The sequence below is a fragment of the Dermacentor variabilis genome, chromosome 11 (assembly GCF_050947875.1).
Source record: "Dermacentor variabilis isolate Ectoservices chromosome 11, ASM5094787v1, whole genome shotgun sequence".
In the NCBI taxonomy this organism is placed as follows: Eukaryota; Metazoa; Arthropoda; class Arachnida; order Ixodida; family Ixodidae; genus Dermacentor; species Dermacentor variabilis.
Window position 1 is genome coordinate 40,339,465 of NC_134578.1, and position 25,829 is coordinate 40,365,293.

Consider the following 25,829-nt stretch of genomic DNA (forward strand, 5'->3'; position numbering starts at 1 on the left):
GGCGCCATGACAATCTTGTATTGTCAAAATTATAATAAACTTCAAATGCTGGGGGAAGGGAGAAGGAAAAGAGAGAGAATGGAGGCAGAGAGGGTATAAAGACGTGCACTGACAGTACTTGAGTCAAAGCCGCTCGTCCAAACCAGACGTTCTCAGAAAGCACAAAAGTGCTTTCACTGCCTTCTCAGGCGATGATCGGTGGGGACGGTGCTCTAGTACTGACTGCTCACTCAGAGGACGATCATCTAGTTTCCTCAATGTGTTGAACAAAGATTGCCTTTGTGCTTGAAATTGAGGACAGTGGCACAATAAGTTGTCAATGTTCTCGCATCCGCAAACATCACGTGCAGGACTATCAGTCATTCCAATTAGTGCTGAATAAGCTTTCGTGAAGGCAACTCCCAGCCAGAACCGATACAGAAGAGACACTTCGCGCTGATGCAGTCCGAGCATAGGTCTGACTTGCAGTGAAACGTTTAGTCTTTGCAGTCTTGTGCGCCTTGTGTGTGCGATATCCACCACCGTTAAGGAGAGCGTGCGAGCTAGAATGCGAAGTTGTCTCTCATCGTCGGCCCTGGAGAGCAGAATGGGGACGCAGCGGTCTTCTTTGTTTGACGTCCGAGCTGCCTTATCTGTGTCATCATTTCCAATGATACTGCAATGACCTGGTAGCCACGAGGCGTCGAAAAAAAAAGATCGAGAGCCAGCCTGCGTGGTATTCAATACCGCATCGCAAAACATGCTTGCGACGTTTCTCCATAGATGGCGCTGCGATTCCACAAAGTTTAGGGTGCCTTGATATCAGCGCCGGAGAAGCGAGGTATCGAGGCACAGTAACAAACTTCTTTCGCATGACTGGAAATGCGCTTAGTATTAACGCGTAAGTGCTGCGTACACATCGCTACCAGGGGGAATGCACACGACTACGGTATAATTTCAAATGCCAGATCAATACTTTGCCTACCCCTAATTGTTTTGTTGAATCTGAGCTTCTGAAGTCTCGGCGATACTAGGGCCCCATAGGTGGTACCATAGTGCCGTCTGATGTGCGGGGCCTCGATGCCCTCCACAGGGCGACGGGGACATCGAGTCACTTTAGTCTGATGCGCACTCAATGCTTGCATCAGAGTAACATAACACGATGACACTGCGCTATAATAGCCGTGACCATTATGATTCTATAATGTAAAGGATTATGACGAAGCTCATTACCTCCCATGACAGGGACATCATGACGATACTGATTCCCATCATTATGTTCTTGGAGATCGTGCCCATGGTACTGGTGAGGCTGTGAGAGAGAAAAAAGCTTTATTTTGATTGAACACGGAGAGAAGTGAATCGCCGTGGTGGGCGGTGCCTTCAGTCCAGGGCCCCAGCTCCTGTGGCCGCACTGGTGACGAGGAGAATGATAATTCTTCGGAAGAGTCTTTATCAAAATTATCTCACACGAACTTAAACAGTCATCAGCAGTTGGGTTCTATCTGTAGTTTTTGCTTACCAAACGGGCTCTCAAATTCAAAGCGTGGGACTACGGTCTAAAACGCATTGGATTTCTTACAAAGATATAGTCTCCAGCCATGCAGTGCTGAATTCGCTCAAGTTGAGCATTTGCAGGTCAAGTCGCCGATGTTTCTGTGAAACATTCTTACATTTCGGTTCACGTATGCACTTAATTCCCAATATTCTTTGAACGGTTTTCAAACGACGCTGCGCTTTTCAGAAACGCTGGGTATGAATTGCAACAAATAATGACCACCTTAGACGAGAAAGTCTGTCAGAAGTAATGAAGCTGGGCGGACCATGTAATGCGTAATACAGATAACCGGTGATCTAGTTCAAGGGAAGGTAAGCATGTACAGTCGAGGATGCCAGAGATTGCTTGATGAAATTAGAAATTTGCAGGCATAATTGGAATCAGCTAGGGCAAGGCAGTGGTAATCGGAGATAGCTGGGAGATGGCTTCGCCCTGCAGTGGACATAAAGATAGGATGATGATCATGACGACGATGATGATGAAGGTCTTCGAATCACTGGTACCCTCCCTCAAAGTGAATGAACAACACAGGAAAGATTTTTTAAATGTTTTAATGAGTTTGATGAAGTCATTCTCGGAGGGTGCGTCTGCTGTGCATAAGAGTACCGGGTGAAGAAGAGAACAAGTGCACGGCTGCCGCCCCGGTTGTTCCAGCGTCGTGGTATAGGGGGCGCGGCGGTCGTGCGGCTTTCGCGAATGCTATAAATAATCGTGGGTGGCGCGGACAGGCAAAACTGAGGCTTGCAGGAAGGAGTAAAAAAAAGAAGAACACACACACACACGGGGGCGCTCGTGGCGGTGGTGGTGGATGATGGGAACGATGATAACCGGTACCGGCCGGTGACGGATGCGTGTGATTGTCCCTCAGTCGGTCTCGTTGCATGCGCTGTAGAGGTTGAAACAGTCCTCGCCGCTGCGGCCGCTCCGGGTGGCGTTGTAGCTGCGTGTCATCGGAGCCGCCTTCTGGGCCTGCAGTGCGTAACTTGCCGCGTACCTGAGAAAAGCAGACGTAGGATATGAATTAGAACGAGCGTGTTTCGAGGAAGAACTCGGCGTGTTTTATAGTGACACGCGCGAATGTGCAGCTCACACTCAAAGCAAATGTGGTTCAATCTAAGCAGTTCAATTACTGTTCTACAGTCATGGCAGCGCTTGCTCTGTGGCCGGAAATGACTTATTTCATGAATGAATAAAGTATCCCATTTTTTGTTGCATTTCAAGCCACCCGCGATGAAGGGGCTGACAGAAACTCCCACGTATTATGCTTCCCTCTCTGCAGCCACTGTCTGCCGTGTGCAGTCGACGCAAACTCAGTGAACGAAGGTCAGCTTTGTCATGCGAAACATTCTTACGGCACTAGTGAAAGAACTTATTCCTATAGGGGCAAAAAGGATTGAAGCACGAACATTCAGTGTTGTGTAGAACGATACATTCCCCCCCCCCCCAATCTTACTAAACATTAGGTAATGAAAGTTCAAATATTCCACAGCCTTTATGCGTGTCCCTGACTTCGCGCACGTGTGCTGTGCCCGACGTTGCGCTAATATGGTAACATTGCGACCCGCATCCGGATGCATATTTAAGCCCAAATCGGCCTTTAATTGCTGTAGTACCTGTTTTATTCGTCTTATCGGCTCAGACGACCGTGGCATATGACGCAATCATGTACATTCCCTACACGACAGCCGTCGTTCGACCTCCGCAAGTAGAGCTTCGCGCGCTGCGATGTCTCGAGCCAGAAAAGCCACGCCGAGCCTGCAGTGAACAGCTAAAATTACCTCGCCTGCGGAAGCAACACCTGGAGGCGCCACTGGAAGACCACGTCACCCCTACGTTGCTTCGCAGATTGATTTCAATAACCCTCATTATCGCAATGCAACAAGACGTCTTACGATGGCCGGCTACTGCCCGCAGGCTTGGGCCAATGACAAGACGCACAGAAAGGGTCGACGACAGCCACTGCGCCTTCCTTGGTGATTGCGTCAGGGGCTGCGCAGACTCTCTGAGTTCCGGGATCGAGGTACTCACCCTCCGAACTGCGCCACGAGGTAGCCGACCTCGTGCGCTTCTTTGACGGCGTCCCGGCTGGCTTCGCACAGGTATCGCTGCATGCAGTTGTCGTCCTTGGTCATGACGGACTTGACGAAGCCCTTGAGCATGGTCGTCCCCGCAAGCGCCGCGTCGTCCAGCGCACCGCGGAATCCCCGCGCCGTGGACGACCGCGCGCGGTTGCCAAACGTCGTCTTCAGCATGTCCAGCACGGTCACCAGCAGGTTCAGGATCTGCCTGAAGGCGGCGCAGAGGGATCGCGGAGCAAATTAAAGCAAACGCTCGTGCAGTTTGATCTTGGATTTTAGCGCGAAGTGACACGGACAGAGACTAGAAGCCGACGGGACAGTTTCTGTCCGTGTCGCTTCGCGCTACAATCCAAGATCATGTTACCGTTCCAACTGGCCCAACTTTCTATCCTTTTGCTTATGTAGTTGCTTCGTCAGATGCGATTTCAGGTGGCCAAAGTTCATTGGAAATTGCTGCCCTGCGTAACTGCGTATTACCACTACAGAGCTTTAGATTGGAATACTGCTCTTTATGAAATACGAGGTTACCGGAGATCTGCGTGGCAGTAGCGACCCTCTAGCGACGCATCGTTATGCTTTCTTCAACCGCAATGCGCTTCAAACATTCTTGTGTTGAAGGAAAATTAAGAAAGGTGTGCGTGTTAGCGATTATCTCGCTATGTACTGACGATTTACACCAGAAATTAATAAAAACTTAGTTCGCAACCAAAATAACAGCTTTATGTCATCTCGAGTTAAATTTTACGCCACAAGGTCACTCTGCCAACGTGGTTTCACGTGCGCTTCTCTAGGGTGTCTCGGTGCCAGTTCCGCTTCCCCACTCCCACCTAACCCAACCTAACCAAAACGTACTATCCAGGCACCCTAAGCTTCCCACGTATGCGTACCTGGTAACCTGGTATTTCGTGAAGGGTAATACGTTATACGGACAAGCTAAAGAGTTAACAGATACGTAAACGTGAGCGGTAGCGCTGGTGACTCCATCTCGTGCAGTTGAGACATCTCGTGCACAGTGTGCTCATTTATTAATGCAAGGACAGGCTACGGGCTACTAAATTTATTATGTAAGGGCATCGGCGAAGGCATAACTATGAATGTACCTATAGTAGCGTTCTTTTTTTTTCTTATGAAGAGAACGGCTTCAAATTAAAAGAGTGTTTCGCGCGTTGGAGTTGCACAAACAGCCACAAGACGTCGTTACGAATGCTGCTGCTGCCATCGGCATCGTCGGTGTTTAGGCATTCCGTGCATTGTATTCGTTTGCAGGTAAGTTCAAGCTGCCCAATAAAGTTTTTGCAGAATCATCGGTGCTTTGCGGCAGCTGTCTGGCCGCGACAAATTTCGAATACCGGAGCTTGGGCCCACATTTTCTCCTGCTGATTTGGATTATTCAGAACAATTCCCGCGCACAAAACCACATGAACCCAACGCCTCCGCGCTTCAAGACACAATTCTCGAAATGACGTTGATATCAAAAGAAGTTTGCCTCCACCGAAGAAGTTTGCCTCACAGGAAAGAGTGAAAAAATGAACCCTTCCATAAAAAGGTAAGCTCAAGTAAGGTCTTGAAAGAACACTAGTGCTCGTTTTCTGCGCCTTGCTTAAATCCTATGAATCAATCAAAAGCCGAGAGCACCCTTGCCTGGACGTGGCCGCACTCTCTTCGTCACTGCCGAAGACGAGTTTGACGAGCGTCTTGACCAGGTTCTTGGTGTTCATGAACTGCGTCAGCTCCTTCTTGGGGTCCGCGTCGTACTTGAACTTGCGCTCGTCGAGGCGAGGTGCTCTCCGAGAGGCCGGCGGCGCCCCACCGATGACCGGCGCGGCCACGGACTCGCTGGCCGTGACGCCAGGCTTCGAGCCTGTCTCATTGGGCAGCGCGCTCACGCACAAGCAGGCCAGCCACAGCGTGACTCCGGCTACCACCAGGAGGCGTCTGCTCGACGATGACGTCATCTGTAGGAGAGGAACGAGAAGTTGCAGGTTGTGGTTACATTCTCGATCAGCGTCGTTTCACATAAGTTGCGCTAAAAAGAAGTGAACAAAAATTTTTTTTGACAATGTGCTCAACTTGCTTCGTGGAACCTGTGCTCTCAGTGTCTTTCCACGTAGGTTTCATTAAGCGGAACTTGAGCGTCGGCTGTTCCTGCAGTCGAGCTTCTTGTCACTATGACTGTACTTGTACCTTAATATCGTTATGCATTATTTTGAGTAAGCGGAACATTTTAATATCATTTCACATAGGGTCCGCGCCAACTAAATGGAACACAGTGGCAAAAAAAGTGTTCGCTCACTTAGCGGAAGCTATGGGTAACAAAATTTACAGTGACGTACAATAACAGCGGCATAAAACTCGACTGTTGGAAGAGCCGACGCTCAAGGAAATCTGTCCTACGTAGGTACCATTTAGTAAGCGGAACAGCTTTGCAAATATGTTGGATTTACTGGGACCTGTTCAGAACTAGTTCTAAGAGGGAAAAATGAGAAGGTAAAGTCAGGGACCCGATTTTCGTTAATTACGACCACGTGAAGTCAGCAGACACACAAACCAAGGAAAGCATTGGGAAAATTAACTGACGTCTTTAATTCAAGTGAAGAGGTAAGGAAACGGGAAATCAAGTGGGCGAAATGATAACTCGCCGCCAGTGTGAGACGAGTCCACATCTTCCACATTAAACGATCAATGCTCTACCTCTTGAGGAACGATGGAGAGTAGCATTCCGCCCACTTTCTGTGGTATTTGTGCGTGTCTGCTAGATGTGGCGCTTAGAGAGTAAGCCAGCATACCTCATGACCATAGCGGTTGATGCCTGTTCTCTGCTGGTTTCACATGAAGGTCGTGGTTAGAGTTACCCATACTTACTTCCCCATTCATCATCATTATTATCGTTGTATTCATCGTTGCATTCAGCCTAGCTTGAATGTCTACCATGAAGGAAGCTTCGTTGCAAACTCCTATTCTGGTACCCCTTACACCACCGATGGTCCGTTCTTAACCATCACGTGATATGTTCAAGTCCGCTTTTACAATTCCTCTCTACAATACCAACCAAGCACTACAGGGCGTTGTGCCAGTTACACAGCCCGTCTGAAGCGGATTGAAACAATAATATCAGATCGCCCAAGCGAGCATCAAGTTCACACGCCTCCCATACCGGACTGCAATGTCAAAGTGCCCGAAGCTCAGTAATCCTTTCAAGCAAGGGCAGTGTCCCTCACCATCATCGTAGCCCTTATAATATAAGTCCCGCTGCGGGAGACCCGGACACCGTCGTTTTGTCGCCCGTGACCCACTTTTCCACGGACCAGGGATCCCTTTCACGCCGGCGACACGGCGTTTCTCATGCGTGCGACGCATATACCACACTGTCACCCGATAGAATGCCTAGTGTCCCCGCCAGGTTGCGCGGCTATTCCTCTGCGCTCGCCCGCGCACGTAGCCCAACTCCGTGTCGCGCTCTTGAAGAAGTTGCGAGCACTTAGGTTACTATACTGCGCCGTTCTCCGGGTGCCTTCGCTCCAGAGAACTCGGCGCACGCGAACCTCCGTGACAATGGAATCGCAACATACTCAAGCGAACGTTCCTCACGGTGTTTGCAAGAACCATCGAACACACTTGTAATGCGAAGCCAGTGCTGTAATATTATACTGGCTTTAAATTGGCAATGCACTGGCACTTAGCTGCTAGCTCACTGGTGATGCACTGGTAATGCATCGGCAGTGCACTGCGCCAATGGTTTCGGCTCACCTTAGCTTCTTTCTGCCTTTAAATTCTGTATAGCAAAGTAACCGAGTGAACGTTCCCGTGCAACTTGTCGATGAACCAAATAGCGAAATGATAATGCAATAAATGTGTGCTAGCAATATTCTAGTAGTATATCGCGATGTAATGGTCACTCGCTCTTAATTTACTGCCTCTACGGTGGTATTTTGTGTGCGTAGCACTACTTTCGGAGAATCGGCGCGTGTTAACATCTACACATGTGCACATTGTTTCAAAATCGGTATACTTGGGCTAACGATAATCGGTACTTTTGGTAGAACTAAAGCTCGCACTGGTAATGCGATTATGACGTGCTGACAAGGTTCTCGCAGTATAGTGGAACCCACGATTCACTGATAATTCTTGGCACAACATGGATAAGGTACTCGCGTCGAGTATTCACTATCGCACGTCGATTGAAAATGGCCGAACAATCATCAACACTTTATAATAAAATATTACGACATCAAAATGACAAAGCGGTCGCGTTGCTGTGCAGTCGTTGTCAGGAAAAACGCGAAGACAGAAAAACGGCAGAAGAACACAAGACGAACGTTTCATACAGAACGATCATATGTCCTCTCTGTTCCTTCGCGCTTTTACTAACGAAAATTACGTGAACGGAATGGCACCTAAACCACCTACTACGCAGAAGCTAAGTCGCAGGGCTATATTCCAAATACTTCCAAAAGTAGCGTACAGCGCGAAGGACAAGGACAGCGATAGACGACATACACAGCGCTGCGTATGTCGTCTATCGCTGTCCTTGTCCTTCGCGCTGTGCGTTATTTTTGATCATGAATTACCTACTAGCCCAAGCAACCACCCTAGTTCACTTCCGAAAAGTCTTTCAGCTTGGCCACTTCTGCGTCGGACGCTAAGAAGCGCCTGATCGCCTTCTGTTGTGACGAGCGTATCAGCCGCGGCAGACAACCCGCAACTCGAAATGTCTGTGTCCTGTGTTTCTTGACATGATAACCGGGCTTCATGAACCCCTTAGTAACTTTCAACACTCAATACAGCATGCACGACCATCTTCAAACACCGTACTGATACCAAGAAACTGAGTGTCATTATCGGTCGGTTCCAAATGTGTAAGCATTGCTATGCTTACCCAACGAGGAAAAACATACCTCCGGCACGTAAGACAATCGCTGTCAAAATAAATCGTGCGACAGCGAGGGAATTGACCTTCGTGCTGCCTCTGGCTTCAACGCGAACAAAGCGGCGAGAACACAGCGTGCGCGCGCGACGCTATCAGCCCTCGCCGCACCGTGTCCCCATCTCAAATCGCTTTCAAGATAGGGGCCCGCATGGTCGTTCCATACGTAGCCTCCGCTGGAGAACGGTTGGTCGCGGTTGATAATGGTTTGACGCGGATTGATAAGACGCTAAAGAGCGATAATGGCTTATAATGATCGGAACTTCGTCAGTACACCTGGCACCGCCTCCTGTGGTACTTTGCTTACCTCATCAATTCACCTTGCGCCACCTGCTATAGCAGTTCGTGTTCATGCAGGTCGAATCAAGCTTCATAACCTTGATAGTGACACCGGGCTGCGTTGAAGTGTGCAAGTGACACAATGCACGCATATTTAGACACCTCGCAGAGTAGTTTGTGCGTGAATTGTTTTTCAAGTCTTACCCCATATCTCTCACATTTTTAATCCAATTTCTTCTTATATATAGTCGGCAGTTGTGTCGATCAGCCTCTTGTGTCTGTGTCCTAACTTTCGCGCTCATTTAAATCAAAGCTTTTTTTTAGATATTCTACAAGGATTGCTTGGCGGTGGTTGCCTGGCGTCTCGAGCACTTCCCACACAACGCATGCATCGCGCAAAACGCTATGCCAAACACAATGGACTCAAGTATCGAGGCATAAATTCAGGCAACGCGGTTCGCATGGAAGTGTTTACGTGAAATCCTGTGGTGTAAATTCAAATGGCGGTGAAATAAGACCATTAGGCGTGCCTATAGGAAGACCTCCGACGAAGAGAAGCAACGGAAAGCCGAAAGAGGACGTCTGCGCTGCGGGCCCACTTACTCTGAAACCGCACGCCACACCGCACGTCTGCCGCACGCGTGCGGTCGTGCGAAAAAGAACTGCACGTGTTGCTCACAGCTGCACAAATTACGATATGCACTGGGTCTGCACAAGCGTAATAAACTGAAATGTGTGCACCTGTGTGCGACTCGTGCAATTTTCCGAACAACCGCACGCGTGCGGTTCGAAGTCGATCCTGCAGGAAACGACGAGAGGGGTCAGCCACAGGTAATGACTTCCACGCAAACACCTCGAAAGCTTCGCGTTTTAATGATACCGACGCAGGTGTCGGGCCTGCACGATATTTCTTTAACGCGATAGCATTATAGTCCGACCTCACCCACTTGGTAGGTCCGACAAAAAAACAATGTGGGCCAATCCCGAAAGCAGTGGAGTCTAACATAGCGTCTCAAATCACTCGCTGCCACGAAGGAAGAATACGGTCACGTGCCAGATGTTTCAAACAGCGCCTTTGGCACGAACGAAGCATACGTGCCATCACGGTCTAATTGTTGGAACGTTGGGATGCCGCGCTGGAAGACAAAAGGTCTGGTCCCATGATCGGTCACGCATTTCTGTGTAGCATTATAAGCGTGTCTTCACCTACTTTGTAGGTATCTAAAAGAAAACTCGAGGTGGTGTTCAGCTCACGCGAGCGCGTCCCTAGGGTGCACGAAATCGCAATTTTATTAAGAAATATGTTGTAGGGAAACGCCACTTCAAAAACTGAGAACAGTGCGTGATCGCCTGTAATGCACGCGCGCGCAGCTGCTGATACGTCACTATCATCGCATTCTAGTTCACTCTCTAACATGTTTGGAGGATTAGCGGTGCTAAAACTTCTGGCCTATTCTTTTCCAGCAACGGTCCTTAGCAACCCGCTCAGCTGTCAGTATTAGTAGAAAACGAGTACATAAACATGTCTCTTGTCTTGCCGCCAGGATGGCGCTCGAAAGTCCCCCTGACGAATGCATTATGCTTATACGTACGCCATGGTACCCGCACACCTCCCATTAGCCAATACTGCTAACCAACATAAGTTAGCAGTGTATATGCCTCAATTTGTCCTCTAGGAAACTATCGATGGACATTGGTCAACATCCTCCTACGGTTTTTTGCCGTTCTTTATCGAAATTAAAGCAAAATTAATTTTTAGTCTCCTTGGACTGGTTACTCCTTCTCACAAGGCACAAGCAGAAAGAAATAACGTTATAAGGAGGAGCTTCGCAAGTCACCAGGAAACGAAACATGAAAAGAGAAAAAGACACCAAACGACGTGCCAACGTAGTCCAAGATGCACAGCATCATATGAAAAATGAAAAGCGGGATCGCACTTTTCCGTAAACTTTCCACTGAGTCCCGAAGACCTGAACGGGCACATGAGGTTGCAATGCAATTCGAGACGAACAGGATTGGAACGATACGCACGTGAGATATTACACGCATACAGATACCATATGATCGGTGCAATCGGGCTGCGTGTCAAACACACATCTGAGGATTATTCACACGTTGGATAACACAAGCATGCCAGTAGAAAGGCCAAAGCGGGAGCTGCAGTCATAGACAACGTCCCCTGGTGTTGCGTGCGGTGTCGCCACGGCGCTGTGCACTGTTTGCCATTATTGTTTGCATCGCCATACGTGAGGGTGAAAGTGACTGTGTTATTAACAACAGAATGGCGTTTATTTATTTTGATTGATTGATTGATTGATTGATTGATTGATTGATTGATTGATTGATTGATTGATTGATTGATTGATTGATTGATTGATTGATTGATTGATTGATTGATTGATTGATTGATTGAGTGATGAAGTGATTGGAGTTCCCAAGAACCACTGTTTGGCACCGACGGACGCCGTTGTGAGAAACTCCAGAGGAATTTGGCAACCTGGTGTTAACAGTCACCCAACGACGAAAGTTACCGCAGCCTGGCATACGGGAGACGTTCGTCAAAGTCAGGGCGTCCGCCCAAGAAATGAAAACATGAGTGTGCGTATTTTTCCGTGCGACCACCACATTGGAACCGCTTTTTCAACTCCCCCCAACACATAAAAACTAACAAACAAAATGAATATATTTTTTCCGCTATTCATAATGATAATGACCAAGGATTCCATTACGAATTGGTATACTTGTCTATACTAGCAAGCAGTAGTGTCCATTACTCGCTTTAACTGCTGTTTGTATATTTCAATTGAACTAAAGTAAAAGTAAATTTTCTGCTACTGCTTTCTTTTTCTCTTCTTGTTTTGTTGTCTCTGCAGACCATGTTGTTTTTGCACCTTACCACTATCCGCCTGCTCATGTCTTGCATGAAACTGGCCCTACTGAAGAATAATAAGAAATAAAATATTAAGCAAATAAATTCTGGGGTGAGTTGTGAAGTCCCGACAAAATATCACGTTTTTTTTTTTCTTTCAGGTGCTCCGAATACTATTTCCGATTGGAGGCACAGCTCCGCTCAAGGACGCCAGAGCCAGAAATCGATCGCAAGACGCGTCCGAGCAGTGGTAGGCCGCGGTCAGGGGGCCAACCTCAGCGCCTAATCAGACACAACACGAAATTCGGCACCTGCAGCTCCCGTACATAGCCGAAGGTCGACTTCAAGTAAAAAAAAAAAAGCCCACCACGTCGTGGTTTGACCCAAATACCCGGACTCCCGGACGCGCTTCACGACACGTTGACACATTTCTTGAAACGCTCCGTCAACGCCGTCGCGAAGCTACAGGAAATCCGGGTGGGCCCGAAGAGGCGCGATCGTTATGCGAAATCCTGCCCGAAATCCGGCACTACACACTGGCTGCCGATATCTTTTTTTTAATTATTTCCCCGTTTGTTATTGTTTTTGTTTGTTTTTTGACACCGCTCGGTCGCGGAATCTAGTCCGGACAAAACGGCATCCGCGTAACTGACCTTTTGGGCCTGTTCTTCAAGACACCGTGACGCCCGTTCCGGATCGGCGCGTGGCTACAGAGTGCAAAAAGATAAAAAAAAAAAACGAGCGTCTTCTCCAACGAGTACAAGAATTTGCAAAGGAAGGAATACGCATAAATAAGAAGGTCACCGGCGCTAAAGGGCCTGTACGTAGCGGTTTACAGGCAGAAGAAGCGTAGCACGGAAAAACGTCAAGCTCTGTGAGCACATCCTCTATAGGCATGCAACGAGGTGTTTTAGGAGAACCGTTCGCTCGGTCGGTTCACGTTTTCTCTTTCTGTTTTCTTCTTCTTTTATGTTTGGTACGACATGCCGTGTAAGTGCCAATGCGTAACTTTGTCGATCGCTCTGAACATGCACACATCTCATCGCTCGGCTCTTCGAGAGCATCAGGCGCACGCGAGGTCCTGAAGCTACCCTTTCCTTCGCCTCTTTTCCAACGAATGGCAGTCGTGGTTTCGCCACCATATATATATATATATATATATATATATATATATATATATATATATATATACACGAAGCTTCTACGTGCTACGAATGCAAGAAGCAGCAAACTGCTTTGATAAACTCTGTACGTTGACTGTCAACGTAGTGAGAGGAAGCGTACCTGTACTCGGCGCATCATCAAAAAAAAATAATTAGCGTATGAGTACTGTGCACAGAGTGTCAGCTCATACAGGTACCTCCAAGGCACACCAACGTGTTCATGTAATAGCGCGTTATATTCCGCAGCTTTGCTCGATTTACTCGATTTTCTGTTATTTAGCAGTTCGATTGGGGTCACTGGACCTGCACCCGTCTCTGGCTAATTAATCCTCCAGAATGGGTGTGTGCCACTGGAACAACTTGTGACTTTCAGGATGCGTATACGCGTAACCACCCACTGCACGAAATTATGCACCACACGGGAAGGAAGTAAACACAACTGCACGCATCGCCATTACTTGCGTAGTGTTTACGTAAACGCTCAACGAAAGATTCGCTTCGCATTAACTCCGACATTTTCGCGTTGGACCTGCATGATATTTTACGAGGCAACCGCCCTAAGGAACGCAAGATCAACGTGCTGGATAAAATACTCGCCATTTCGCGCTACCGAAACGGAAGCTGTCGTCACGGTATGGTCGAAAGCGTTAGAGCGAAATCGCATCTCCCTCGTTATAGGGTCCCTTTTGGGCCCCATGTGAAAAGGAGCGGCAGCACAACCATGCAAATTAGCTGTATTCATTAGGTGATTAAGCGGTTCTGCCAGAATATTGCAGACTTCCCACAAGGTATAAAAACCATGCAAAATTTCCTAAAATAAATGAAATTGATTATGTATAGTTCGTTTCGCGAATTCCGCGCAGTACAACGAAGGTTAGGGCTCTTGTCAGGCAATCAGCAACGAGAGCCAGCTTCGTGCTCCATGCGAGGCAGAGTTGTGCCTAACGAATTACGTGTAATTAATTACTTGTCATCAATTGGATTTTCTGGCACTCTTGCAATTTGGCGATCACATTCTTTGCTCGCTAACGCTCACTGTAATTCAATTACGTTTTAAATAACCAATAACATGTAATTTGTTACTTTGTTGGCGAGGCAAGCTATAACCGCTGACGCAATTTAGGGAACCAGAATTTGGCCGGAACGACGTTACAACGGCCCGAGATCGTGCCATGCTGCTGCCAATTCCGGCAGGCAAAAACTGGGAGCTCAATATCTGTGTTCCTCGTGTTAAAGCTCCTCCAGAGTAGGCCGACGGATTTAAGCGGTGCTGGTATGTCTCGATATAAACCAGCACTCAAGACGTTATTGCCAGGATACTACCTACGCAGACTATTTTTACAGATTTTCATTGGCCCCACCGGGAGCGCGTCTTCTTCAAGTTCCAGTAGCAATGAGGGGCTGCGCTTCAAAGAGGAGCCATATATGCTGAGTAACGGCAAGGATTGCGCGTGACATATCCGTACGTTCCGACACTGCGCTAGTGCCAAGCGCGTGCATCCGTGAGTTTTCAGTGTCATCACATTGTAGCGCAAAAAAAAATATCCCGTAAACAATTACGAACCAGCAGCGCCGTCTGTCTTTCTGATCTGTCTGTCCCCATTTATATTTCATTTCGGGATTTTTGCGCTACAGTATCATTTCGTTCAGCAAGCGCCAACTCGCCTAAGAAAACGTTAGTAAAAAGTGTCACATGCTGATATTTTCACGACAAAAACGAGCGCAAATGACCAAATAAATTTTCGTAAAGCAATTGTTAGTTAAACGTTAGATAGACGTTAGATAAAAATGTTAGATAAACGATGTACGAAGGGCTGCAGGGAGGTCGCACCGAATGTGCCAGGCCAGCTCTTTATCTTTACGATATCTGTGCATTGTTACTAAATGTGTGGAGGAGATTAACGCAGAAGTAATCGATTACTTTAGAGTATTTCCTCAATTACTTTCACTGGGCAGAGATTGGTAACTGTAACCAACTAAATTTTGTGAGTGAAGTAACTGTAATTGGATATTTTCTTCTGTAACGTGTACAAGCCTGATAGTACTGATGGTCTGACAGTCTGGAGTACTTGTCCATTGTACGCCGCTAATCGTTCCGTGAACCTTCTGTTCTGGCAGTGTCGCGCAGAGAACGATCAAAGGCGCACGATGGAGGAACCCTTCTTGAAGTCCTCTTTGGTTGGCTGAAGCGACCCTTAGCTTTATCGGCACCACATGGAGCTAATGAGATGGATTATAGATCTCTCTTGTCTAGCCGCTTACAGGTGTTGGGTATCACCTTGTTTTCGATTCTTATGTTATTTCGTATAAAAAGTGGAAATTTCCTAACTTCAGAAGGACACGTACTGCCTCAAAAGTGAGGGGAAGTGGGCAATAAGGCGTCAAGGTCATTTTATTTGCTCACGTGTATGTTGCCTTTTTTCTTCTCGAATATGCTACTGAGGCTGCATCACACATATCATGAACGCGATTCATGGGGAAATTGTTCCATTCCAAACCAAAGACAGCGATAAAAACGACGAATATATCATCGTCAATCTGTGTGATGGTAACTGAACTTAGGAATTGGGTGCCGCGCTAAAGCATAACCTCCACAAAGTAGCAACCCTCTGCGTTACAGGACGCGAAGTCACATGATTACGGCTATGAAATTCCGTCATCTACGTTTGCTTTCTTTTCTGATCCGCATAACAGTGTGATATGAATTTCGTTTATGATATTGCTGCAAATGTATGAGAAACTGGACTTCTTCTAATCTTACAAAACACGTTTTTCGTGTTGTTTTCGTGTTTTTTCGTGTTTTTCATGTTTAACGTGTTAATGCACTGAGACATTTTTTGTTAGAACGTTTAGCACTGAATCGCAACAGACTAAGAGATCGCTAGGGCCCAGTGAAGCAGTCAAGGACAAGTCAGTGTCAATGAGGTAAGTATGTCAGCGAAGTCAGTCAGTCAGTGAAGTATAGTGAAGTGAAACGTCTCTAACTTCCTCGCATAACACTAAGCCCAAGAAGTGAAGGAAACGCTGTCACAGTTCTTTGGTAAAGCATCGTCAAACAGATTAATATGGTTACAAGATGTCATGTCGGTGACATGGCCATCCATTTGTTTTGACTGTGATGCTTGTCAAAAGAATGGCATCCTGACATAAATCACTGCCCTGTGTTTTAATGTTCGTTTGCCACATTAATAACATATCCGACCAGGTGTTTTCAGAAACTGTTTCAGCGGATCTTGCGAGTGCAGGTTTCAAATGTTGCTAAATCTATTGTCGTAAAGGTAACGAAGCCATAAGACGCAGACCGTGAGACGCCCTATGGTGGAAGGTTGATCTTGGCAGAGGGTATGACGCACTGATGAACGGTATTGGGGAGTTAGAATGTTTAGGTTGGAACCGCTGGACGGTACCAGAGAAAACTGGAAATTCTTGGGATAGGACTTGGTCCCGCAATGAACTTCGAAGATGATAGTTATGGTTAAATATAATATGCGCATGATGATGTTCTGAATGTGTCTCGAATGATTCCAATCACATATAAACCTGTGATCTCTAAACTCTTTCTCGCCAAACCAACAGTTATCATGTGGGGCATAACGGGGCTTTCAAGGCTGCTACGTGCGGCTTTTCCTCGCGTCCTCTCTCTTGTAACCACAAAGAGAAGAGTAAACATTCATTTCACGATCACTGCGGCATGATGATGATGATTACGACTAAGCATGAAATCAGTGAATTTGTAAGAATGTGTTTGGTTGACGATGTAGAGGGGCAACTGGAAGTTTCAGTTAGAGGACTCGTTTATTCATGACTTAAAAGACGACGATGACGACGACGACGACGACGACGACGACGATGATGATGATGATGATGATGTTGGTGGTGGGAGTGGCGTGGCGATAACGACGAATGAATGACTTGTCTGTTAGCCAAAACGCGTATCTAATAAATACAAACTGGCAGCGCATGCCATCTCGGAGTAACTATGCCGCGAGGCGCTCTCCAACATCCGCAAGAACCAGTAAGAGGTCATGTCTTAACCGCTTGCGTTATTGTTACTCAAGGGACCATAAAAAAAACAGTGCACCAAACGACCGCCGCTGCAAGAGGACAACCGCTTGTTCCTGTCCTGGGGAGAGGAAGAGCCGGGCCGGCGTTTCTTCTTATTTTTTATTTTTTTTTCGTGCGATCTTAGTCTTCAGTCTTGCTTTGAGCCCGCCATCTCTCCCTCTCCTCGCTTCCTCTCATTCCGTCGTCTTCTGTGCCGTAGCCGTAGCCAGTGCGCAAGCCCTCTCACCTACGGTGACCTGCATTCCGTTCCGATGAGGGGAAGAACTTCGTGCGAATCTGGCCGAGCGAGCTTCCATTGCCGAGCGCCTAAGCAAGACCGCGGACCGGTCTTTCGGAAGCAAGTAACTGGGAGGGGGAAGGGGGGAGGGGTGAGACACGGTGTTTTGATGTTGTTGCTGCCTGTTCCTGCCGTCCCTGCTGAAGTCGGTGCCGATGCGGCTTCTTAAGAGAACGCGAGCACAGACAGGAAGAGGGGGTTGAGCCGATCAAGGAATGAAAAAAGATATGAGGGACACGGTGCGGCGCCAGAGTCATCCGACTTGCCATGCCTTACTGCTCCCCTCTCTCTCTCTCTCTCTCTCTCTCTCTCTCTCTTTCTTTCTCTCCTTCAAACCGATCTTATTCTGCCGCTGCGTCTGCAACAAGAAGGCGCCGCTCCTTCTGGGCGCACCGTTATGTCGGTGACGCGGTAAGGAGGGGGAGGGAGTGGTTCGCAGACGACGTCGTCTTCAGCGCAAAAGCACAACTAGGAACCTCCGAGGAAAAAAAAACAAAGGAAACGAGGTGCGCAGAGGCAGCGAAATAAAAAGGAAGGTAACGGGAAGCTGGTGGAAAGGAGAACGAAGATGGCTGCCGCGACGGCGGTCAAGGTCAGCGCAGTCCGCGCCTTCGGGATCGGGGTCGCCGAGCGATGACCCGGTTTTGTGTTTGCTTTGGTCTTTCCTTCGCGGTTCTTCGACTGCGTCTCTTTTCTTCTTTTTATAGGCACGTGCTCGTGGCCTTGCGTCGCCTCTAACGTCGCCCTTCGTTCAAAATAGCACAAAGTAATGAACTAGCAAAAACGAAAAGGTCGCAGACGATACCCGAAAGGACTTAACGTTTCATTCTCTTTGTAAAACCTGTACGCTGTCTGCACGGAGCGGCCTGCAACCTTAGCAGACGACGTCTGATCTTCGCCGCTCTTTTTTTTATTATTTCTTGCTTGGGCTGCAGGCGACCACCATGCCCGCCATTTCTTTCGATCGTGGGTACTCACGTATCGGTGTCTGTGCGCGTCCTGGGTAATTCCTGTTTTTTAAAGCACTAAACGAACAAAAAGGGAGAGAGAGGGCACTCTAAAGTCTCCCACGTGTATGTGCCAGTTCTATTATCTCGGTGACTACCCAATTTTGACAGTATCTTGCTAGCAGAACCGCGAACCCATTCAATATCTGCAGTGTCTTAGACGCCGCCAAGTCGTTCAAAGTTCGTCATGAAGTACGAACGCAAATCTGTCGCCCTTATCAGTGCTCATATTTGCCGGTTCCTACGCGTTCCATTTCTAACAGGAAGATGGAATATTACATCCTGGGTTGTTAGGGTACTGTGCTTGACCTTGTTTCTCGAGGAAAAGGCCACCGTCATATTCTGCGACGCGCTTTCGATCAGGAATGAAGATGCGCGAACATTAGACGCCTCGATACAACGGAATTTGAACTCAACATCGCAGATTCGCGGCTCCCGTCACATCAGATTGTTTACCTTTTACTCACTGTTCATGAATGAAAAGTCTCTCCCAATTTTGCTCGGTGAACTTTAGTTAAACTTCCCGGTTTGAATACGTGATGTCTTTGCAGCCAGGAATACCGAACGTACAAGTTTCTAGCATAACAACTCCCCCTAGGGTCTTTCGATAACACAAGGCACAGTCTCGCTCACAGATCGTTTCCTGTCTTCTACATGTTCCGGTTTGAACCGCAACCGATCCATATTGATATCGAGTTTGCTTGATCTAGGTAAAGGTCCCAACCAAATTTTGAGAAAGCTTTGGGACCTGAAACATCAAACGTGTTTCTAGACCTAAATATCATTGCAACATTTATCGCGTCCTTGTAACGCACGCGACTCAAGATAATTGTATATCAATTTGTAATTCTTTCTGAGGTGATGAAGAAGACGTAGATATTGAGATTAAGTTTGCGAGAGATCGCTGCGAAGTCCGCGATCTTGCTCTTTTCTTTCCATTGGACATAAGTAACGGGCCGCTAAGCTTACAGCTAAGATAAAGTTCCTACATAACAGTTCATATTCATCGCGCAAGAGGGCTACCAGATTCAGCAGCCCTCAAACATGGCGCTGCCAGCAGCGAGTCTGTGTTAAGCGTGGCCTTTTGATTAATCCAGGCGAACGACCCATTAGGCATGAACCTTGCTTGTTCATGCCACATGTGACGTTGTGCGATTCAGGTTGATGCAGCACTGCATGAGCCTGGACAGTGCCTTCAAGTCAAACTTGCATATTGGATTTCAAACCTGTTTTTCAACATTTATCACTACTGACCAGTGACGTGCCCTGCCAGTGGTGGTTCGAACAGGAAGCGGGACACGCGATCGAAACAGGCTTTATTGAGGCACAGGTCAGGACGGCATTCCAACAAAGAGCATAAATCCACGATTATAGTAAGCCTCTTAACGCGAACAGGTCATCATTTCCAGGATGTCTCAGGGGCTTACTCCTGTGTATATCCTGCCAGGCGGTTTAAGATAAACGGGTATATGCAAACGATAGCAGACCCAAGAAATAAAAATAAACAGTCAAAGCGTTGTCTGGCAGCTTACTTAAACCTAACCTGTTTATGTAGATTATACATAGAGCAGAGAAGATGTCATTCCGGCCCAATAGAAAACCATGGTCTGATCAAGGAAAGGATTCTTCGAACGCCTTTGTTGGCGAATACTTAATCAAGCTGTGCTAACTTCGTTCCGCCGTAACGCGAACAATGGGTTCATTCCTATACTGGATATTTTGCCTAACAAGCTCTGTTTATTTCAGTGAAACGATTGCAATAGTTTTTTTTCCTTGCCTGTCCGGCCATTTTATTCTATCATCGATCTTCCACCTGACAGCCATATCTAAAGAGTAGTTAATCCCGCTGAGTATATTGCGGCAGGACTTAACTTTTGTTATCAGTACTTTGAGAAAATTTTCAGATATCGTTCGTTTCCTAGTAAGCAGGTTAGAGCAGTGAAAAACTGAGTGCCAGGAGACGTAGTTACACAGCTTTCTGATTACGTTACATGCAACAAAATCGAAGCTGTTTTTTTTCTTTAGCAAACTGCATGCACCTCTTATTTACGATAGTAGACAAAACGTCTGCAATCATAGTTTTAGTAAATGGTTCGAGAAAGTTCATCCGGTCAGGTAACGTCATGAAGTTGCGGTCACTTGACTATGTCAGTGAACTTTGATGTTGCCAATTACCGGAACTACTTCAACAGTATCCTAGTTTTACACGCTCAACCGTATGATTGCGCAAACTTTGTGTAATAACCCCAATCGCGACTTGACGCGATCCAAGTCACTGCACGAAACTTATGCTCCTATCATAATTTTGGGCATGCGACCTTATTGTGATTCTGATCGATCTTTTCACTCTCTACATTGTTCTGATATCGGGTTTCATAAAAAAAACACTTACGTGAAAGATTTCTCATATTGCTGATTTGGAACAAATATTTTTCAAGTTTGCTTGCAACGTGACAAGAACACTGCAATGTTATTTTATTCAGTAACCGAATCCATTTCTATCATTCATTGCTCCAAGCGAAAATCTAAGACGCAATTTATTTCTGCCATTCAAAGGTTTTCCTGAAAGCTAATAACAGTTGTACGCATCTGACCGTCAAACAAAGCAGACATGACCCATCAGCAAAGGCAGAACATCATGCAATACCTTGCTGAATTTATTTCATTACAGTTTCTGGGTGCTGCCCTTTCACATTTACATTTGGTTTCCAGTCCGTTACAACATACATTTAGCATGGAGCTTCGATGTTACAACGCAGTCACAGCATCTGAAATGCAAATGCTTGGTCTTCTGTTTGTTTTTTATGAGCTGCAGATATTTTTTGGTTAAATCGTTCGTAATGTTGTCTTCCTGGTGCTCGCTTTCGTCGGCACAGTCCCTACTGAAGACCGCTGCCATCTCGAGCAAATACATCATGAAACGTTTTAACTAAACGCTTTTAGGTGCAGCCTGCTCGTTCTAATGTTGTATTTCTGATCTAACACGTGATCTTACTCAAATACGTGGCGCCGTCGTTCATGGAAATTATTTCTGAGCGAAAAGTTAAATAAATTACTTAGTAGTTGAAACTAAATTCTGTACTCAGAAAACTCGGCGGAACAATAAATCATAGAACGAAAATGTATTTATATTGTTATGAATTACATGCGATGACTTCTACAGCTCCGAACGATTCCACTGAAGAACTCATGCGCGAAGAGCAGTAATCAATTGTCCTTTAGCATTTATATATATTTCCTCTCGTGAAGCGATGACGCTTGTCAACTTACTATCATGATCTCTCTTTTCACTTGCATCTTGGACACCTGTTTCATCTCATCGCTTTCTTGTTAGAGTTTTAATAGCTGGTGAGAATGAAAGAAATCTCTAAGCCCATTGTCCCTCAGCATCAGTGCCAACACGTGCGTTTCTAACAGAAGTAATCTTCAACTGTTGATAAAGTGATACGCGCAGTTTTTAACAGTGCTATAAGAAAAACATGTGAGCTGATTGCTTACAATCTTAAGTGTAACATCAGATTCATCTGTTTAAGTGAGCCTGCGTGACGACATTGTATTTCATTTCAACGATAGCCACACTCACGCAACACCTTAAAACCAGACGGCAGCAGCTTTCATGTCTGCCTTTCAGGTGCGCGACTAACACGGCCTTTCATATCTTCAGAACTACAGAACCGAATGCGCGCACCGGAAATGTATGCTTTCTTCCTGTGACACAAAACTACATGTGTACCATAAAAGCATGTTGCTTAGTTCAGCTGTTTCACAGAGATCTCTCCCCAGAGCTTCGTAAAGACCAATGCGTGCGCAAACAGCGATGTCTTCCTCATGGCTTGACTCTACGTCGGGAGTGCACTGCGAAACTTTTAGTTGTTCGCAAAAAAAAAATGCCGCCTCGAAATGCACGGAACCTCCGTTTGGCACCGCCAGTGTTTCGAAGTGTGTTGGTCTAATCCAGGTGGAAGCATTTGATCTAACTCTGTTAATTAGAAGGTATATTAGCAAATGGTAGACTAACCACAAAGAGAGCAGTGCAAGGTTCTTGTCCTTAACAAAAGCTGCGGCACACGCCACCGGCTGCGAATAGTTACGAAGGTATAGTAATGTGTGGATGAGCTCGTGAGAAGCTGCTGCATAGGGTTCCTTGTGCTAGCAGTTAGGAAAGTGCTTATGAAAATATTAATTTTCAGCTTGCTATTGTAATGCTCTTCAACCCATAAATTTCGTTTCCTAGGATGTGTTTCAGTGGCATGTTTATGGGTTTGGATATAGATTTTAATTTTTATCGTGAGTTATTGGGTAAAACGAATGTGTTCGATGATCTAATTTCTTTGTTTTTCTTCTTCTTTCACGTGCGCAACAAAAAGGACCTGTCAAAGTAGCAGTATCGAACATCACTTGTGGTATCTCTATTTCAATCGGCATATCACATTATTTCCAATACAAACGTTCAAAAGCCTGCCGTTGAACGAAAATGCATCTCACTATAATTCCCGCTACTTAGCATGACTTGTACCTTTTAGCCATGACAGAGCTCCGAATACCGCGATGTGACATTGATTGCCTGCGCTACGGCATGTTAGCCTGATAGCGAAATCAATCAGCGATGAGCCCAAGGACAGGTTGTGTGCGAACGTTGACAAACACCCAGTGACATTACCATCCGGCATGTGCAATTAATGAACACAGCAGGCAAAGCATGCAAGCAAAACGTATCATCTTTTTCTTGTACAGATATAACATCATTTTGGCAATTAATTTATACAAAAGAGTTTGCACAAGCATACAGACCGATCCAAAGTTTCTACGGAATGTGTAGCTTAAGTTTCTGACTCATTTTGTCCGAACATATTTGCGGCTCATTCTTAGTACTTATTCCTCTCTAACGGCAGTGAACAAAAGTGAGGCAACCATGATTTAACAAGAATCCTGCCGATAATAGTAAAGCACACAGCAATCTTTTTTCTGCCTTCCATGGGTGTTAGCGGCAGTTCTGGCATTACTGTAGGTCTAGGATTACAGTGTTCGTTCTTGGATGATATGCGGCAGGTCCTGCACGATCAGTGTTGTTTTGTTTACAAGTTTATTTCTGCAGTCCTCCTTTTCAACCAGCTCTAATTTTCGATACTATCGTCTTCAATAAATAACTGAAGATGAGTGCCGCTGGCATTATTTCTAGTGGCTCGAGTGATCTCAGAGGCATATCAGAAATTGCAGTTCATGAGCAGCCGAGTGATTACGGACACTTGATGCCAGTATACGCTTGCCGTAAGGGCCCTGGGGACACTAAAATAATGTACTGCACGGTCAGTGATACCATCCTACACACAAGCTCACTGGTTCTCTCCTTTTTTTCAAATGAGTTGACATTTCTTTCAGTATTTCACGACGGTGGTTACAAACGTTGCCTTTTGTTACTGTGGCAAAGGAAATCTTGTCAAAATGTTCATCACTGGAAATTGATTCGAAAGCTGAAATTCATTTTATATGCAACACTATTGCGAGAAGCAAGGCCAATGTTAATCCCATTTCGCAGGTGTTAAAGAAGAACTGACAACGTTTGCATGCCGTAGTACTGTGCAGAGCCATTCTCACCATCTTTGAACCATTTTTTAAAGGCTGCATAGAAAACCATCTGAGCATCTCTCCCCTCTAAATCTAGGTTGTTGCTCGTCAGCCCCAGAGACCACTCTAACCGTTAACGGAATCGTGTGTCTTGCAAACTCCCCGAAGTCCAAGCACAGATCTGTGGTCAACCGGCCCAGTGCCATCCGAGGGGCAACCAATCCACCACCATGACTGACGTCCGCGGGCATCAAGCCTTTCGCCATTAGAGACAACGGCGATAAGATCCCAGTGTCACCGTAAGCCATAATCCACCAACGAGGACCGTCCAGAAGTACTCTCTGATATCGGCGAGGCTGATGCTGAAGATAACGTCATCCAGTGTGCCGGTAATTTCAACCGATACTCGCAATACATGGTCAAGGTCACTCACCTCCACACTTGTACAGGGTCTGCGAGTCCCGAGATCTGAAGTCGGTGGGGTGGAGGCGGCGGGAATGTCGGGGTGTCCTCTCGTTCGCGCGATCAGGTACCGGGCTAGTCAGGAAGACCCTGGGAGGACCACCTCGAGCGGTGTGAAAGAAAGGGACCCCCGGGGGTGGTTCGCTATGGCACGGCAGTGACTGTTGCTGTGCTGGTTGCTGGTTCTTTGGGTCGTGCTCGAGGTTGCGGCTGTTGTGCGGGGCAGCGCCACTGGTCCGAATGCTTTTATAGGGCGAGAGGCGAAGCAACGGACCCCCCTCCCCCTTGCTATTCCTCCTCCTCCGCCTGCCGCATCGCGTCCCCCTCGCGGCGCGGTCGTCCTCGAACTTGAAGTCGTCATCCACTGCAGGGTTGGGTACGTAGCGGTTGTGGAGGTGGTGGTGGTGGTACGCAGGGAAGGGAGCAAGGCAGACGCGCCTCTCTCTCTTTCTCTCTCCCTCTTCGGGCCGCACCAGACCCGGAAACCTACAAGTCAGGTCACGCCGCCGAAAAGCTCGCCCGCCTTCCCCTCTCCCTCCGCTAGCGGTTGCTCTGTACAGCGGATGCCAGTAAGCGCGAGCAAGCATGCTTCTTTTCTTCATCGGCGTCCCGCGCGCGCCACGGCTGCACGCACTGCTGCTCTCTCGGTGCGCCGATAGAAACCAATGTGTGCGTATGTCTGTGCATGCGCGGAGTGCGTGTGAAAATGCTTGTTGCAATTAGAGAGTGGCCGCCGGCAGTGTCGCTTCCCATCGGAAATTGGCTCGGAGGCGAAGGGTTTAGACACGCCTCTTCGGTTGCGCAGATTTCGGGGTTTAGAAAAGGAGCTACAGAGATTGGCTAGCTTTGTTGTTTCGGCGGTGGCGGCGTAATTTCGGCTGGGGAATTAGTTACGCGGAGACGAGCAAGCTTAACCGCAGGTAAAAAGCCGATGTCCGCACGCTGACGTGCGCCGAGAAATGCCGCGAACGTTGGCAAGTGGTGGAAGTGAGCACCAAAGGAGTTGGAGCGCCCCGGGCAGTTCAACTTGTCGAGGTCTCGCTTCCAGGGTGAGACTTCCGTCGCTTGCATCTTATATCGCAAGCGCGTGTATCAGTACGAGATTTACAGAACACGTTCGTTCGATACAGGCATAAGGCTACCGGAGATACAAGAACCTACCTTTAAATGTCGTTGGGTGTGGGGCTGTGTGCCTTTGAGTTGCCGAATAGCCTAGTATGGCTGTGAAGTAATTGTCGTGCAAGGTCAAACACAGAGACGACGAACTCTGAACCTCTGGAGTATCGAGATACAAACAGCCGCTCACTACTGCTGCCGACAGACGAACTCATTCATGGTTGCGTTGGTGATTCAACAAGTGTACGTTTGCCTTACTACGCTGAAAGTTCAAGGTCCTCATCGAGCATGTCAAAGCAGCACTTAGACAAGGGCATCGAAGCGCATACATTGTGCCAGTAGCTTCTCGTGGGTCATCAAGTCCAATCTGACATGTTCAGGCAAACGCTAGTGATTGTCCAAGAAGTATAGCCGACGGCTACGTGGGGCCGGAACAGTACGCAAGAAATAAGAAAACGAATAAGAATAAAAAAAAATATGCGAAAAA

At 47.1% G+C, this 25,829-nt stretch overlaps 1 protein-coding gene across 1 annotated transcript; it reads right to left on the reverse strand.

Annotated features, from left to right (window-relative positions):
• Nucleotides 1-2,089: 2,089 nt before the first annotated feature.
• Nucleotides 2,090-25,297, reverse strand: LOC142563215 (uncharacterized). Its single transcript, XM_075673765.1, has 6 exons — nt 25,197-25,297; nt 24,198-24,712; nt 10,029-10,084; nt 5,257-5,570; nt 3,566-3,823; nt 2,090-2,531 (listed from the first exon to the last, which is right to left on the reverse strand). Exons 1-6 carry the CDS (start codon nt 25,295-25,297, stop codon nt 2,402-2,404), a joined length of 1,374 nt encoding a protein of 457 aa, XP_075529880.1. The 3' UTR covers nt 2,090-2,401.
• Between the last annotated feature and the right edge of the window lie 532 nt (nt 25,298-25,829).

Excerpts from the sequence above, each read along its gene's own strand:
- LOC142563215 (XM_075673765.1), bottom strand. The coding sequence starts at position 25,297 with ATGCAAGCGACGGAAGTCTCACCCTGGAAGCGAGACCTCGACAAGTTG. Across the intron at positions 24,713-25,196 it reads CACTTCCACCACTTGCCAAC|GTTTCCGGGTCTGGTGCGGC; the intron begins GTTCGCGGCATT and ends CCTGACTTGTAG. Across the intron at positions 2,532-3,565 it reads CTCGTGGCGCAGTTCGGAGG|GTACGCGGCAAGTTACGCAC; the intron begins GTGAGTACCTCG and ends TGCTTTTCTCAG.